The sequence below is a fragment of the Danio rerio genome, chromosome 20 (genome assembly GCF_049306965.1).
Source record: "Danio rerio strain Tuebingen ecotype United States chromosome 20, GRCz12tu, whole genome shotgun sequence".
Taxonomy (NCBI): Eukaryota; Metazoa; Chordata; class Actinopteri; order Cypriniformes; family Danionidae; genus Danio; species Danio rerio.
The window spans coordinates 37,285,367-37,302,129 of record NC_133195.1 but is presented as its reverse complement, the minus strand read 5'-3'; the positions used below and the strand labels follow the sequence as shown (position 1 = coordinate 37,302,129).

General features: G+C 37.8%; 1 protein-coding gene across 1 annotated transcript; it reads left to right on the top strand.

The window, feature by feature from the left end:
• Positions 1–90: 90 nt before the first annotated feature.
• On the top strand, positions 91–16,108 carry scyl3 (SCY1-like, kinase-like 3). The gene is given in 14 exon segments (NM_199657.1): positions 91–301; positions 738–930; positions 3,688–3,873; positions 4,768–4,881; positions 5,077–5,133; positions 5,445–5,547; positions 5,969–6,080; positions 7,653–7,730; positions 7,808–7,947; positions 8,043–8,230; positions 8,418–8,589; positions 10,198–10,365; positions 12,706–13,472; positions 15,953–16,108. Coding segments are annotated over 13 exon segments (2,307 nt in total). The 5' UTR covers positions 91–301; positions 738–765; the 3' UTR covers positions 16,010–16,108.
• The last annotated feature ends 655 nt before the right edge of the window (positions 16,109–16,763 follow it).

Here is a 16,763-nt window from a genome sequence, read left to right as displayed (position 1 = left end):
TCATTGCTGATAAACTGAGTCAGTCCCCCCTGTACAACAAGATGGTTTCGTCCAAATCTATAACAGGAACAACCGGTGTTTACCATTTGCCAACAGGAAGTTGTTTTTCGTGCCATTTTTGATCTGGTCTGTCACAAATCAATTGGTTCGTTGGCGAGAAAATGAATTCAAAGTGTTTGTCCGCTTGGTCCAAGTTAAAGTAGAGCAAACGCGGACAGTTTTTGCAATCATGGTGTCTGCGGGAAAGGAAAACGGGTATTCATAAGCAGCACGTTTCCTGCGAGGTGACACCGACATACAGGTACACTGCTCGCTGTACAGCTGTCATGTATAGGCATTAACGTTAGATCCGGGCGCGAGATAAACACAATAACGAGGGACAATTAAATTGTGAACCCGAATCCAGTGTACGAAGTGCACGTCCACAGTGATTCTTAATGCTCTGTAAAGAATTTTGACATGTTGTTTAGAAAACAACTACTATCAGCCATATGCCAAATATTTTTGTAAGCATTTAGTCTGAAACTCGGTTGCACACTTTATTAAATGCGTTGGAATGAGTTGGAATATTGGATGTAAATAATAAAAACTTGTGCTACTTTTTAACATCTTGCATGCTGCTTTGATTACATGTTACTGAATATATACAAACTTTAAAGATGAGATGTCTGGGTTAACGTTATTACATTGTCATGTTATTGTGATGCAGATGTTCATTCTGATTTGTTCCCTGACAGTGTGATAGGCAGACGATACCAACTCAGGATGGGTGCCGAGAGCAGTGCCCTGCCAAGCTGTGTGCTGGAGGAGCCACTGCTGACGCTGCCCTCTGGTCTCACCATGTTCTCTGCCCTCCTCCGGGATGGCAAGCCTGCCTCTGTGTTTGTACATAAGCAAGACAATGAAGACAAAGTCAATAAAGCTGCCAAGGTATAAGTGAAACATCAATGAGTATTCTAATCACTGGCAAGCATTTGTCAAAAGTTAGTGGAGACTTGGTTATTACCTCACGCATTATTTGTGGGAGGTCATATACAGTGTTTCCCTTAATTTAAAGTAAGCTAATAAATAGCTAGTCAATAATTTTTGGTCACTTTATTTTGATGGTCCGTTTGTTGGATTTAAGTTACATTGCATCTACATGCTAATTAATTCTCATCAGATTATAAGGAGACTGTTAAGCTGGGGTTTAGTGTAAGTTAACATGTACTGTCAAAGTTTCTTATAGTCAGTTAAATGTCTGTTGAATGCGCAGTAACAACAGATATTAAAGGGCACCTAGGTTACCCCTTTTTTCAGATTTAATATAGTGTTTTGCGTCTCCAGAATGTGTCTGTAAAGTTTCAGCTCAAAACACTCATCAGATTTTTCATTATACCTTTTACAAGATTCTGTTTTTATACATTTTTGCACCTGGGGGCAGTTTTGTCGTATTACGCCGCTTTTAAGGCTAGTCCTCCCCATCTACCGTTGTTACGTGCATTTCTGCGTGCCTTAATCTCCTCCCTTGGCTGTGTCAGACAAAACAGACTTAAAGGAAGCAGATCTCACGTAGCGTTTGTGAGAAATACCACAGGAAGAACTTTACCAATGAGTATTTGATGTGAAGTTGCATCGATGAGTTACACACAATATCGTTACAAAGTTCACATACACATACACACACACACACACACACACACACACACACACACACACACACACACACACACACACACACACAGACAGACAGACAGACAGACAGACAGACAGACAGACAGACAGACAGACAGACAGAGCGCGTTTAGCTTTGCACTCTTTTAGCACGCAAATGTGACAGAATACAGGTTAATCTCCACTGCTGTGTGGATATCTGTTATGTTAATGTGCAAAAAAACCTGATTTAACGTCTACAAACCGGGATTGAAGCGTCTTCCTTTATGACTGTTCTGACACGGCTGTGCTGATGATGTAAAGCTGAAGTAAAATCGCTGTACTTCATTACACACGTGCACTGTTTTAAAACATTTTAAACATGTGAAACTCACTCTTGATCACATTTGATGATGATTGATGATCCTAGCGAACTGAACAGACCTTTTATTCCCAGTTGCTTTGCGCATGTCTGGTCTTGTTGATATGATTATACGCGTAACTACCGGGACAAGTTATTACGCGCAGTTGTCAATCAATTCGGTGGGCGGGGGGACCGAACTCCTACGTCAAGTTGCGGTCGGTCTGAAAACCGCTCCAATTGGTCCACCGTTTTTGTTGTTAAATTGAAAAAGAAAAAGGACTGGGTGTGTTTAAGACAATCTAGTAATACTTAATTGGACCATCAAAATAAAGTTTTACCCATTTATTTATAATCTTATTAATAATAAGTATATAAGGTGTGCATGGGGTGTTGACATATTGCATTGTTTACTGTCTCACATTACAAAAATGTGCATAAATTAATATTGATATCATTTAAAATGCTGTAAATTAAGCATTTAAAACTTAATTAAGTAAAACTGCTGTGTTATTACATTTTTGAGCTAAATCTCAAAACGTCGTATGGTGTGACTGTCTCAAGCAGAGATGCCCAAACTAGGGTCTGATATTTGGTTTTTGGCCCTCATAATAAAAAAAAAAATTGGGCACCCCTGGTCATAAGCATAGTTCGTTAAATTACAGTTCTTATAAATGAAAAAGAAAATAATAAAAATTCATTGATAAATGACTCAAGTGCCTATTTTAGTAAATAGAAATCATTATTACCATCCGTATATTTCTATAAAACATAGATCTTTGTACATTTTGTCACAGAAAAACATGTCCTCTGTTGTGACATCATATCCAAATATTTTTGGCAATGCCACGAAAAATTTGGGTCAGTTGAAGTATTCCATTTTAAGATCATGTGACTGAAACCCTGTGTGGCCCATAAGTGCACTTGTTAAGGTTTTGTCTCAGAATTTTTTGCATATTATAATACGTTTTTTGGAACCACTATAAAATTAAGTTTTGTTGTCACTTGATGTAACACCCCTATTAATTAAAAATGTCCAACAAGGGAAAAAATATTCATAATTTAATATAAAATAAATAGCGTTATAAGCGTTAAGGTAAGTGTCCAACATTGAAGATACATCACTCTCAGACAGTTTGTATATTATTAATTAAGAGTTGTTTTTCTTTATTTTTGCTACATCACACAATGGGATATTTTATGGTACAGTTCAGTAAACATAATAAAAACTGTAAAAGAATTGATGACGAAATTTGTAATGCCTCATATTTTCTTTAACAGACTTTATACAACATAATATAACTTTTTTTGTCTCTTCATAAACAGTGTTTTACATGAAAAGCTTTTTTTCCCCTTCATGTCAAGCACAATTCCCCTGACTGTAAAACACATTTAACTGGGCTGTCCTGAAGGCTTTTTTATGAAATAATCTCTTCTAAGGACATTTTAAGCAAAGTGACACCATAAAAAAAATCTGAATTTTTATCAAGTATTAGCACTAAAAATCTTATTTAATTTCTATATTCATCTGTTTGTTGTTTTTGAATATATATTTATTAATGAAATGTTCTTGCCATGAAAATAGCTTTGGTTGCTGACATGTAATGTATTTTTTAATGTCATTCCTACATGTCAACTACCCATATGAAGTGTCATGTAAAGGTGAGTAACCTGTTTGTGATCTTTCGTTGCAGCATTTGAAGACATTAAGGCATCCGTGTCTTCTTCGCTTCCTGTCATGTTCAGTGCAGGATGGAGGCATACACTTAGTGACAGAGCCAGTTCAACCATTAAAACGGCTGCTAGACAATCTTTCTGCTGAGGAGATCTGTGCAGGCCTCTATGACCTGCTGCAAGCACTAGTCTTTTTACATGACCGGGTAAGGGTTACAACTTTCCAGCTTTTGTTATGCTTATAAGACGTCGAAACATAGACATCTTGGCTAAAACTAGGCTAAATTTGGACTGTCAGTGAAATTCTAACTGACGTCTAACAAGTTCAAAAATAAACTAGTCATCAAAAAGGCAGGACTACACAAGTGATTTTATTTGATAGTCTATTGTTAGACTTCAATCAGCTGTCAGTGAGAATCTATTAGATTACAGACTGTTTAAATGTCTATTGTATTAGACATCTTTTAAACTTTGCTTTGGTTGGTTTTTGCTTTTGCATGCAAAATGTACAATATTCTCTGCGCAGTTCATTTTTTCATTCATTTTTCAAAGTCAAAAAAATAAATTAGAAACGCCTTTGCAATGGTACACAAATAGGAAACCTTCAGATTTAATCTAAGTTGCTTAAAGTAATATCAGATGAATATGTAAATATGTGCTGTGCATTTTACTCTCGATAACAAAATAAAAACTAAGAATAAATACTTTAAAATAAAAATGACAGTTGTATGATATTTTGAGTAATTGATCTAGCTATGTAAAAAATGCTTTCTTTGCATAATAAATTGACATTACCGTACAGAATAGCTTTTGGCAACAACATAAACATTATTTAAGCTTCAGTTTTAACTGCCAAAACAGAAGAAGAGTCTGGGAAATGTGTGTAAATGTCACAATTTGACATTCACATAAAAATATAAATTTTTCAAGTACAACTTAGAAAGATCTTTTTTTTTTTCATTTCAAGCTGTTAATAAATTGGCACAAAAGCAGTTAATGCATTAAAATCCTTACATATAGTCATTTTATATTTAGCTAAGGAATGGCATGATGTACATTCAGTTGTTCTAACTAAACAGTTTTTTCCCTGCATGTTTTAGGGCAAATCAAGTCACAACAATGTGTGCATATCCTCAGTTTTTGTCGGTGAAGATGGTCATTGGAAGCTTGGTGGGATGGAGACTGTCTGCAAGTTTTCAGAGGCAACACCAGAGGTGACGTTTGTAACCACTTAAGTACTAATTTGTGCCCTAAACTTATACTTAAATGAAGATAGAAATCCTGTTTACTCCTAATTTCTCAAATGCTTTTTCCAAAAGATTTTTAAAGCGAATTTGTGTTCAAAATTAGACAAAGTTGACTAGGGTAACTTTGCATTGTGTCAATTGTTATTTATTTTTTTCCTCCAGTTTCTCAAAAGTATCCAGAATGTAAGGGAAAATGGTGCCATTCCTCCTGAGGAGAAGGTAAGAACCATATAAACCAAATGCAAATTTTACTCTTTTTCAATTATTAATAAAGTACTCCATATCAGTGTATTAGGATGATTTCTCAAGCATCATGTCACACTGAACAATGTAGTTAAGGATCCTGAATAATAATGTAAATGGAATGACACATAAGAGATGACTTTTTGCTGTATTTGAATCAAATAAATGTCTCCTTGCTGATTTGTTGCCATAAGGTCTGGGACAAAATTGCAGCTGACAGCAATCCTGATCATTCTGACTGAGTAATGCAATGTAATGTTTTTTTTTTTTATAATAATTATTTGTAGCTTGAAGGATTCAAAACTCTTCCCGAAAAGCATGCCCACTCCCGAGATGCTTTTTCATTTGGAGTGATGGTGGAGGCCCTTCTTCCACTGCTGACGGGACATGGTTAGTAACACTTAATTCAGCAGACGCATTTAAAGCAGGCTGAGTGTGTCTCAGATTCATCCTGTTGTTGCAGCTGCTAAGCCTTTACTGCTCAGACATTGTGACGTATTTGTTAATGGACTAACAACTATGTTTTAAAAACAATTTAGCATGCCAGAGACTCTTTAAAGACGGGTTTTCCATTCTAGGCAGGTTATAAAGCCTTCATGTTCAAAGAACAAATTGATCCACATGAGCAATGCAATGATGATGCAATAGTTTGGCATGTATTTTGGAGCAGTTTTACTAAAAACATGTGCGTTTTTTTTTTTTTTTCTTTTAGTCTCACATGCTAAATTGTAGTGCGTTTTTCCATTCCCTCCCTTTATTTGTTCATGTCTGCTCTCATCTTTGTAACCTCCACCCAAACGTTCTGTCTCAGTCTCAGATGATTTGTTGGTGAGTCTAAAGAACATGCTGCAGGCCAGCCTGTTGACCCCTGACCACAAGTCTCGTCCATCTCTTAGCACTCTGCTGACTCACAACTTCTTCAGGTTTGCTCTTCAAAATATGCTATTAAATATGTATGCATTGATAGGTGTCCTTTGAAAATCAACTCTGAACTGAAAATTCTGCTTTGCCAAAATGTTATTCATACATTTTGAATGGTAGTGATGTTTCAATGTCTTACTTTTTAACAGTAATTTTGGTCAAATAAATGCAGACCATTTACAGTACATCCGGAAAGTATTCAAAGCGCTTCACTTTTTCCACATTTTTTTTTATGTTTCACCTTTATTCTAAAATGGATTAAATTAATTTATTTCCTCAAAATTCTACACACTCTGAAGCAAGTTTTTATTCGGGATGTCACTGTACAGTGCTGCATTCATCTTTCCCTCTATCCTGACTAGTCTTCCAGTTCCTGCTGCTGAAAAACATCCCCACAGCATGATGCTGCCACCACCATGCTATTAGCCTGGTGATGAGCGGTGCCTGGTTTTCTCCAAACGTAACGCCTGGCATTCACTCTAAAGAGTTCAATTCTCATCAAATCTCATCACACCAGATCATTTAAATCCTTATGGTCTGAGAGTCCTTCAGATGTCTTTTGGAAAACTCTGGGTGGGCAGTGGCTTCCGTTTGGCCACTCTACCACACAGGCCTGATTGGTAGATTACTGCACAGATGGTTGTCCTTCTGTAAGGTTCTCCTCTCTCCACAGAAGAACGCTGGAGCTCAGACAGAGTGACCATCGGGTTATTGATCACCTCCCTGACTAAGGCCCTTCTCTCCCGATCACTCAGTTTAGATGGCCGGCCAGCTCTAGGAAGAGTCCTGGTCGTTCCACTTCCACTTACAGATGATGGAGGCCACTGTGCTTATTGGAACTTTCAGAGCAGCAGAAATTTTTCTGTAACCTTCCCCAGCTACTGAAACACCTCAAGAATGATCAGTGGAAACAGAATGTAACTGAGCTCAATTCAGAGCTCCATGGCAAAGGCTAAATACCTTTTTTTCACATTGTCATTATGGGATTTTGTGTGTAGAATCTTGAGGAAATCAATGAATTTAGTCCATTTTGGAAGAAGGCTGTAATTTAAAAATGTGGAAAAAAGTAAAGAGCGATGAAGACTTTCCACATGCACTGTACATATTAAATTGTATTGATGTTTCACTATATTACTTTTTAGAAGTAATATTGGTCAAATAAATGCAGAAGATTTATGTTAATGAAGTTGATTGTTCCACTTTATTTTGAGGGTCCTCTTTGTTGAGTATAGGCATGGGCACACTATATATCATTTCTGTACACTTTTTTCCATGGAATTCACTTCTGGACTATTACAGTGCCTATAAGTAACTTTTCAACTATATGTCAACCAATTCTCACAGGACTCTTGGTAGACATTCAGGTTGATGTTAGTACATTAAATTGACATGTACTTGTAAAGTTACTTAATGTCTGTGGGGGGATCATCAAAATATAGTGTTAGCTAATATTAAACCAGACGGACCTCTTATACACTAATGACAGCTAGTTGACATGCAAAGTTGTCAGCAAATTAATATTAGTAGTATACGATTAGAATGTGTTAATATTTAATAATATTTCATCCTTACAGAAATGACTTTTTGGATATCATGAATTTTCTGAAAAGTCTGACCCTCAAAAACGAAGAGGAGAAGAATGAATTCTTCAAGTTAGTCTCCCCCTCGAATGCACAGTTTTATAACTCTGGAAGTGTGACGTGGACTAAATAGCTGCTTGTTTCTGCAGGTTTCTCTTGGACCGGGTACAGAACCTCCCGGAGGAGTTAATTGCAACACGTCTGGCTCCTAAACTGCTCAATTCTTTGGTCTTTGCTGAGCCCATGGCTGTGAAAAGCTTTCTTCCTCACCTTTTGCAGCCTAAGCAAGGTAGAAACAGCCAGTAAAGATGCTCAAAGTGCACATTACCCAGGCGTGATTGATACTGTAGTTTTAAAGCAAAGTGTTTGTTTTGTGATGTACAGACTCGAGTGTGAACGCCGGGGAGGAGTGCCTTCTGTCTTTGTCTCTCTACAGGAGATATGTGGTTCCTCATCTCCTGAAGCTCTACAAGGTGAACGAGGAGCATGTCAGGATGGTGCTTCTCTCCCACATTCACGTCTACGCTGAATTCTTTCCACTTGAAGAACTCAAAAAACAGATTCTTCCTCAGGTAACTCGACCGCTTGGTAATCTTCAATAATGTGGGAATAAATGTAGCAGTTCATTGTGCTTTGGTAACCCCTGATAAAGAAGGCAAATAAGCCAAAGTGAATGTGAAAGAGATTGAGTCCCGGTTGTTTTTATGTTAATACTGTACTTCCACTGTGATCGTGATTTCTCACACTCTTGTCATGCAGGTTTTGCTGGGAATGCGAGACACAAATGACTCACTTGTCGCAATGACACTACAGAGCTTGGCCGTGCTTGTCCCTTTGCTCGGTGCACAAGTGGTTGTTGGTGGGGAAAGAACCAAAGTTTTTAAACGGACTACACCAAACTTCACCAAGTCCACAGAAGTCACTCCAGAGAGTAAGACATGTCTGCTAATGCACTTCTATTTAATATATTAATCAACATGCACACCTTCTCTGTGTTTTACTAAAGGCCATCACTTATTTACTTTAAATCTCCCTGTATTTTGGTAGGTTTAGCAATTATTTTCTTCCTATTATAACAAAACATTCAGGCTGCTAGAGCTGACCCAGAAATTGCACTAGTTTGTGTATAGTTGTGTTATTATTCATGAATGTTTATTTCTGTTGCACCGTTGTCCTGTGAGTCATGATATGTTATTCCACTGAATGACAACACATATGGAGAGGAATGACAATAAAGCCCTATAGCCAGATACTGTACATCAGTCAATACTTGCTAATGGTCCCTTTCAACAAGACTTTTAACGGTCATCATAATCTTAAACCCTTTAAAGTTTTTAATATATAGATTTTTAAAAAACTTATGAACATTTATATGCATTTATGTATTAATGTGCTATATCATCTTTGTTTCAAAAAAACTAATTACTACTTATGCGAGGTGTCTTTAATGCGCCGTCTATGGGGCTGATTTGACATTGTTCTCTCCTCTGGCTGCCATCATTAGTGTGTCACAATTTTTTTTTTCCTTTTTCTGAAAGTCTTGATACCACTATCGTGGCGTTTTTCTTTTATTATTTTAGCAAATAAGATTGTAATAAAATTGTTTGTTGTGTTATCTGAGTCACTGCGCTCTAAGTTTACCCAACCATGACACCTTCCGCTACTGAGAAACCCAGAAATGTGAATAGGATCTCTGCTTTTATTAAATTGAAATGCTCGATTTATAGTTTTGATAGTTTTGAGGACACTGCTGTGTCAGTTATACATAAATGGCATCTATTCATTTATCTTTTCAAAACAAAACCTAATATGAAACAAAATTGAGATGGATTACACTGATGACAACATTTTATCTCTTAAAGGGATAGTTCACCTAAAATGACCTCATTGTTTATTCTTCCTCATGTTTTCTGTTAAACCTAAAAAAGGATATTTTGAAGAATACTTGTAGAGTATTCGTTTTCTACTATGGACGTCAATAGCTACCCTTATTTTTCTAAATGTCTTCTCTTGTGTTCAACAGAGGAAAGAAACTCAAATAGCTTTTGAACCAGTAAATGATGACAATTTTTCAGTTTTGTGTGGGAAATATTCCTTTAATAATTTAACTTAATTACTATGTGGAAACACAGTGGCGCAGTGGTTAGCACAGTTGCCTTACAGCAAGAAGGGCACTGGTTCGAGCCCCCGCTGGGTCAGTTGGCATTTTTGTGTGGAGTTTGCATGTTCTCCCTGTGTTGGTTTCTTTCGGGTGCTCCGGTTTCCCCTACAGTCCAAAGACATGCGCTATAGGTGAATTGATCAAGCTAAATTGTCCATAGTGTTTGTGTGTATCTCCAGGCTGTAGGTTGATCAATGGGGCTTACAACCCACTTCATAAAAACTAGATGTAACAAAACACCAGTATGGTGCGGCTAAATATCAACTGCGATTATATAAATATTTACACACTTTAAAGTTGCATTAAATTGATCAAACAACTTTTGTTTAATCAAATGTGCACGTGTAAAATGTAACTTTTTTTTCTCTCTCTCTGAAGCATCGCCTGTGCATATCGTTGGGTCATCGCATCCCCATATCTCACAACCGCCAACGGTCCTAAATTTGTTCTCTAAAGGCTCGGAGGACCAAAAGGTGGTTCTAGAAAATATGTACTCCTTCCAAGCTGCTGAAAACACCACATCCGAGCACATTTCAGAAAGGACGGGTAGGTGAAAAAACACAGTTCTTTACTATGTCTCTGTGAAGTTTATTTATAAACTAGTGTTGAGACGATCACGTGCTTATGATTGACCATGACTGGATTCTCCATTCTTCCTATCACATTCTTCGTCTTGAAGAGTCCCTCCTGTCTCCCCCTGCTTCCTAGATTGGGTGGCATGGTGGCCCAGTGGTTAGCACTGTTGCCTCCTAGCAAGAACATCACTGGTTCCTATCCTTACTAGGCCAGTTGAAGTTTCTGTGCGGAGTTTGTATGTTCTCCCCATGCTCGCGTGGGTTTCCCCCGGTTTCCTCCCACAGACCAAAGACATGTGTCATAAGTAAGTCAGTGCTTCCCACAGGTTTGAAATATACTTGGTAGCTGGATTGAAACACATCTTTTACACTCGGCACATAAATGGTCAACTGCATGCGACAAACAAAAATTATTGTGATTTTTAACTTATCTTTTTTATTTTCACACTGTTATACACATTCTCAATGGGTTAAAGTTAAAAAAGGCTATTGAAACAACAGAAATCCACTATTTCTTTTATTTTATGCTAATTAGAAGCTATGTAAGCCCATTGACAAGTAAAGGCCTCTCTCTCTTTCTCTCCCTCTCTCATTTTCACATTTTAGGTGCTTTATTGGCATGACAAATAACTGTACATTCTTATTTAAAAAGCAGTGCAGCATCGCTGCGTACAAACAAGACTGCAAAAAGGGCAAAAAATAGAAAATATAATACAGAAATAAAGAAAAGAAAATAGAAAATAAAAATAGATTAATAAAATAAAAATAGGTTAATAAAAATAAAAATAGATTAATATTAATGGTAATGTATAAAACAGGATAAAGGTAGAAGACAGTATTATCAAAAGTAAGTCCACAGATAAAGAGTTCCAGTATTAGTGTGTTGGAGACAGTGGAGCGGGTCATTGTGGGTTCCTCAGACGGTGGCAGGAGTGCACAAACTGAGCTGCTAACACACAGCAGCACACACACTCCCCCAGTAAGATAGGCAGTTTCTCACTGTTCGGCAGGGACTTAAAGTTTTTCTGTATGTGTTTAAGTTTCGGGTAGAATTTCTCCCGGATCTCAGAGTATTTTGTGCACTCAGTGAGGAAGTGCAGCTCCGTCTCAATCAGCTGCTGAGTGCAGTGTGGGCACAGCCGCTCCTCCACCGGCAGCCATGTTTGTCTGTGCCGGCCCGCTAGTGTCTGCAGAGTCTGTATCTGCTCAGGGTGTTCCTCAGATCTCCCCTCTCTCTCTCTCCATCTCTCTCTCTCTTTCTCTCTCTCTGCTTTTTTGGCATGATATTTATAATGTTATGCCAATAAAGCATGATATAGTACAGTATTGCCAACGCATTTTAGTAAAAAGTATGTAATATATTAGCATCATTAAATCTATAAAATATACAGCAAATATGAAAAATAAATGAATCTTAAAAATAGAGATTATTTCTAAAAATCATAATAAATATTAGTCGATTAGTCGATTAGCCATTTCTAATGTTGTACAAATATTTTGCAGCCAGTATATTTTGTTCTCTCCGAGTATATAGTAAAGTTTATCTGAGTCGGTTATTCAGTGATTAATCATTTAATGTTTCTCTCGCGGATGTGCGTGCGCAGTAAGCTGCGAGAAGGTAATGCAAAAACTCATACAAATAACTGCAACTTTACAAAGCAAAAGTAAAACCCAAATCTCGGCATTTTAGGAGATTCAGAAACTACAGTTGGATGCATTTTGGTGCAAAAGGCGCGTGTCTGTGTGTCTGCAGAGCAGGTGAGATTGTGTAAGTGTTGACAGTTCTCACACACAGAGAACCAGCAGTAGGAAACGTGCAGAGCGAGAGAAGATTTTTCACTGGTAATCCATCGCGAATGTTTGTCTTTCTTGAGCAGATAAAAAAAGTGTAAAAGGATGATGATAATAATAGTGTTATTCATGTGTCACCACCAAATACACCTGGGCAGACATTAATATACCTGGGTGGCCTGCCCAAGTAGTCTTATGTGTGGGAAGCACTGTAAATTGACTAAACCAAAATGGCACCATTGTCAAGTTCCCAATCCACATTATTTTTCCCTCTTAAAGCAATTCGCCATTAGCCATAAATAAGCAGGGGAGTTCTAGAGATCTACCTGAACTCAATCTCCCCTCTCACCCTATAAACGGGAGAAAGTCCAGAGCTTGAGGATCTTATGGGCTCAGGGCTCTCTCCGGGAACAACATGCTAAACACACTTTATAATCAATCATCAGCTAAGTGTGAACTCTTGATATGATCTGAAGAATGAATTGATGTGCTATCATTCTAAATCAAGTGTTTTCTCCAGTATTTAGCAGCGAGATGTCGTTCCCTTTGAATGGGTACAGAATGAGCACACAACCTGTGGAGAGCAGGAAGAGTAACGGCGAGGTGAGAACTGATGAAGACTGGCCCAACTGGAGTGACACAGAGGAGATGGAGAAAGACAAGAGCCAGTCAGTCCAGATCAGTATTCAGTCAGCGGAAATCCCAGATCAGAGGAACTCCACTATACAAGCTCACAAAGAGGATGATGGTGAGGAACCCTGGGATGATTTTGAGGACTCTGAAGTGACCTCGGACCAGTCGCCCTCCACTCGTTTGCCAGTCTCTGTACCAAAGATGTCCGCTAAAAGCACTGGATTATCACTGTCTGAACCTAGCGCAGGACCTCTAAGGCCATCAAAAGCACTCAGATTGAACCCTAGCATGAAAAGCGCTCCAGATCACAACCATACAACATCATGGGACACCGGCTGGAACCAGGAAGCGAACACCCTCAAACCCAACAAAACAAGCTTATCATCAGAGCCCAGGCCAAAAAGCACAATCAGAAGCCCTGCAGCTGGAAGTCTCGGCGAGGAGTTCACCATCGCGGTGAAGAAGAAGTTCGAGCCAGACCCAGAACTAGACTTCTTTGCAGACATGATCCCGGATATAAAGCTGTCTTCCTCATCTCTTCTGCTCCCTGTGGAGAGCTCAGCCAGTGTAGCCGTCATGGGACACGTAACATCAGATCCATCCATAGACACAGTGAGCCTCACTGCCAAGTTTGCTGCAGCTGATTTAACCGAGGTAAGTTGAACTGTGAGACTCTGCATTGATTTAAAGGTACAGTTCACCCACAAGTGAACATTCCAGGGTTTTCACTGTCTTTCATTGACTTAAAAGCTTACTTTTCATGACCTTTAATGAATGGAAAAACAGGCAGGTCTTGTATTAAGCACTCCATCAAGAATTTTGTTTCTCCAATCGATAAATTTAACAGCAAACTTTTTTTTGAAATAACAAATTTAAAGCTTGAAATTTTTTTTGTTTTAAATTGCTGTAGATTTTGGCCAGCCAAGACATCGTTCAGATTTCTGCCGCACCATCTGCATTGTTTTATATTAAACTACAAAATATTCAGATTTTAAAATATATGATATATGGATATGTGATTTTAAAAACAAGATATAGAAACCAAGAACACTTTGATAATTTCCTTCATTCATTTTTCTTCGGACACAGCGGAATGAACTTCAAACTTATCCAGCATATGTTTTATAGAGCTCTTCCAGCTGCAACCCAGTACTGGGAAACATGATAAATAGGAAGTCGAATTTAAAATGACAAATCCCTGATATTCCATGACTTGCAAAACAAAAATCAAAAATTCAATGACTTTTAATGTCTGAATTAGACTTTGTAAAATTCCACATTTCAGAAATTCAAAGACCCGTCAGAACCCTGATATTCTGTCATCATTTACTCCCATTTCACATGTTAAAAAAAAAGATTTTTCAAAACTTCATTGACATTAGGGCTGGGTGATTTGGCCTAAAATCAGAATCTCCATTAATTGAACATTTAAACTTGATTACACTTAATTAACAATTATTTTATTTATTTATTTTATGTTTGTGCCCTTACAGTTCACTGACAAGTTTTGTGCAGTAAATATGCTTGCATATTACAAGTGAGAGATTTTAAATGAAGGGTGCATTACTTGGATCTAAAATAATTGAAACACACACTATATATTATCTATGATTCTTTATTGAACATCAATGCTGAATAACTGAAGTTAAAACACACATTGCCTAAATGTGGCTCTCCGCGCTGCTCACCCTCATCACTGCTACCAAACCGACCAATCACAAAGCTTGTGCTACGTGTTGTTGTGATGTGTACTTTTTAAGGGGGTGCGGGTAGGAGAAGGCTGCGCTGGACCATACGCGTGCGTTTGGGTGAAGTGTAATGTAAGAGTAATTAGTATAAAACTTAATATAATAAGTATAAATTAACTTTAACAGAGCGGGGTCACAAGACTCCACACACGGAAGGGAAAGTAATTGAAAAAATTTACTTAAAAAAAAGTTTGATCAATTTTAGGATCTGAATGTCAATTTCCGATTAATTGCCCAGCCCTTATCGATGTCCACAGTAATGTATTGTTTTTCCTGCAATGGTTCCACAAAGTCAATAGACCTCAGCAACCAGCATTCTCCAAAATTTCTTCTATTGTGGTAAGAAACTCATAAAGGTTTAAAACCACATAAAGGAGAGTAAATGATGAGGTAAGTTTTATTTCTGGGTGAGCTCTCCTCTTGTTTAGTTTAGCTCCAACCCTGATCAAACACAACTAAGTAGGATCTGAAGGTGGACTTGGTAATTAAAGACAGGTGTGTTTGATCAAGGTTACAGCTAAACTCTGCAGGAAGGTAGATCTCCAAGAACAGGGTTGGGCCCTAGACGGAATATGCCGGAATATTTGGCATTTCATTCTGCTGTGGTCTGGACTCGGTATAAGTTAGTTGTGGTTTTGTGACAACTTTGTTTCCTGGCAGACCTTTTAAAGAATTTCTTTTGAATTCAACCAATACAGGAGCTGCGTCCCAAATCGCATACTTATGCACTATTCTACGCCATTTTGTAGTATAAATAGTGTAAGTAGTGCGTTCACACTGAAAACTCTAAAAATAATAAGTGCACTTTAATTACCCGGATGATGCACTCATTCAGCCGCTAAAGTGAAGTGTGTAATGATGGACACTTCACGCACTCAACGACCGCAGGTTTGCTTACGTAGCGGAAGGGGCAGAGCTATCGGACGCACATGTTGAATAACTTTATTTAATTTGGATGGTGAAAGCAAAATTCTTTTACGAGAGTGATTATAGCGCCTCCCGATAGTGATTGCGGCAATACTCACGGCAGGTATTATTTGATCATTCGGCCGTTTACTTCAATGATTTGGCATCAGGGAAACGGTTTGAATTTCCGCTTAGTAAAAAAAACATTAGTGTGCCATTTGGGACAACACTACATGCATATACTATCCTGTTGAGTGTGTAAGTGCATAAGTACATAGTGCATGAGTGCATAGTGTGCCATTTGGGACGCAGCTAATGACTTCAAAACATTCAAAATGTTTACCATTTCATATGCAACCGGTGATAAGCCAATGATGAAGCCATGTTGTCAAATCTGAATGCACATTTGCAGTTGTTGAAATGTTTGCAAACCACAATCATTGAAGCATGGGCTGAACACCTTTTTTTTTTCTTCCCTAGACGGAGACAGAAGGCTGGGGTGATGACCTCAAATGGGAAGATGAGAATGCTTGGTGATCACTTCTACAGAAAGCCATATGAGAGATTCCCATAAATAACACTGCGTATGACATTATCACTAAAGGCCAGTCAATTATACCACAACTGATGTACAAATGTAATAATAAAGAACTACGGTTTAAAATAATATTGCATATTTTCAGGTTATCCCGTCAGTTTACCGTCACCACAGAAATTGTTTGACTATAAAAGACAATTCTGTGTAGTTTGATTTTTTAAAGTCAGCATGATGGACCTCAATATGCTAAATTCTATAAAGAATATTCAGTCTGTTGCACATAACCAGGAAATAGACCCACATTTAATGATAATTATTTGTGCCATAGAGCTTTTACGTTCAGCGAGCGTTAGAGGACTGAGAGCATCAACTCTCAGAAGAAATATATAGACTCTAATATGTGTTCACTAGAGGTGAGACCCTGACATAATTTATTTGTATTATCAGCTGCTGATGAAATAAAATGGTTTTATGGTATCTGACCTGGTTTGCTTCATTTACTGTATGTGTAGCACAGGGTATCTGTGGGGTCTTATTTACTGAAATATTGTGTTGTAGGTCTTAAATCTTTTTTGAACAGGTCTTAATTTTCCTTTGTCATGTATAGCTACCCAATCTGGCCAACAATTATACAATCACCAACACTCCATCCCAGTAAAACTTCTATTTACCATTGTTTAATTATTTGCATTACAATAACACTACATTAGCCCTGTAGGAGTCTAAAATTTCATTCATAATGGTCTTAAAGTC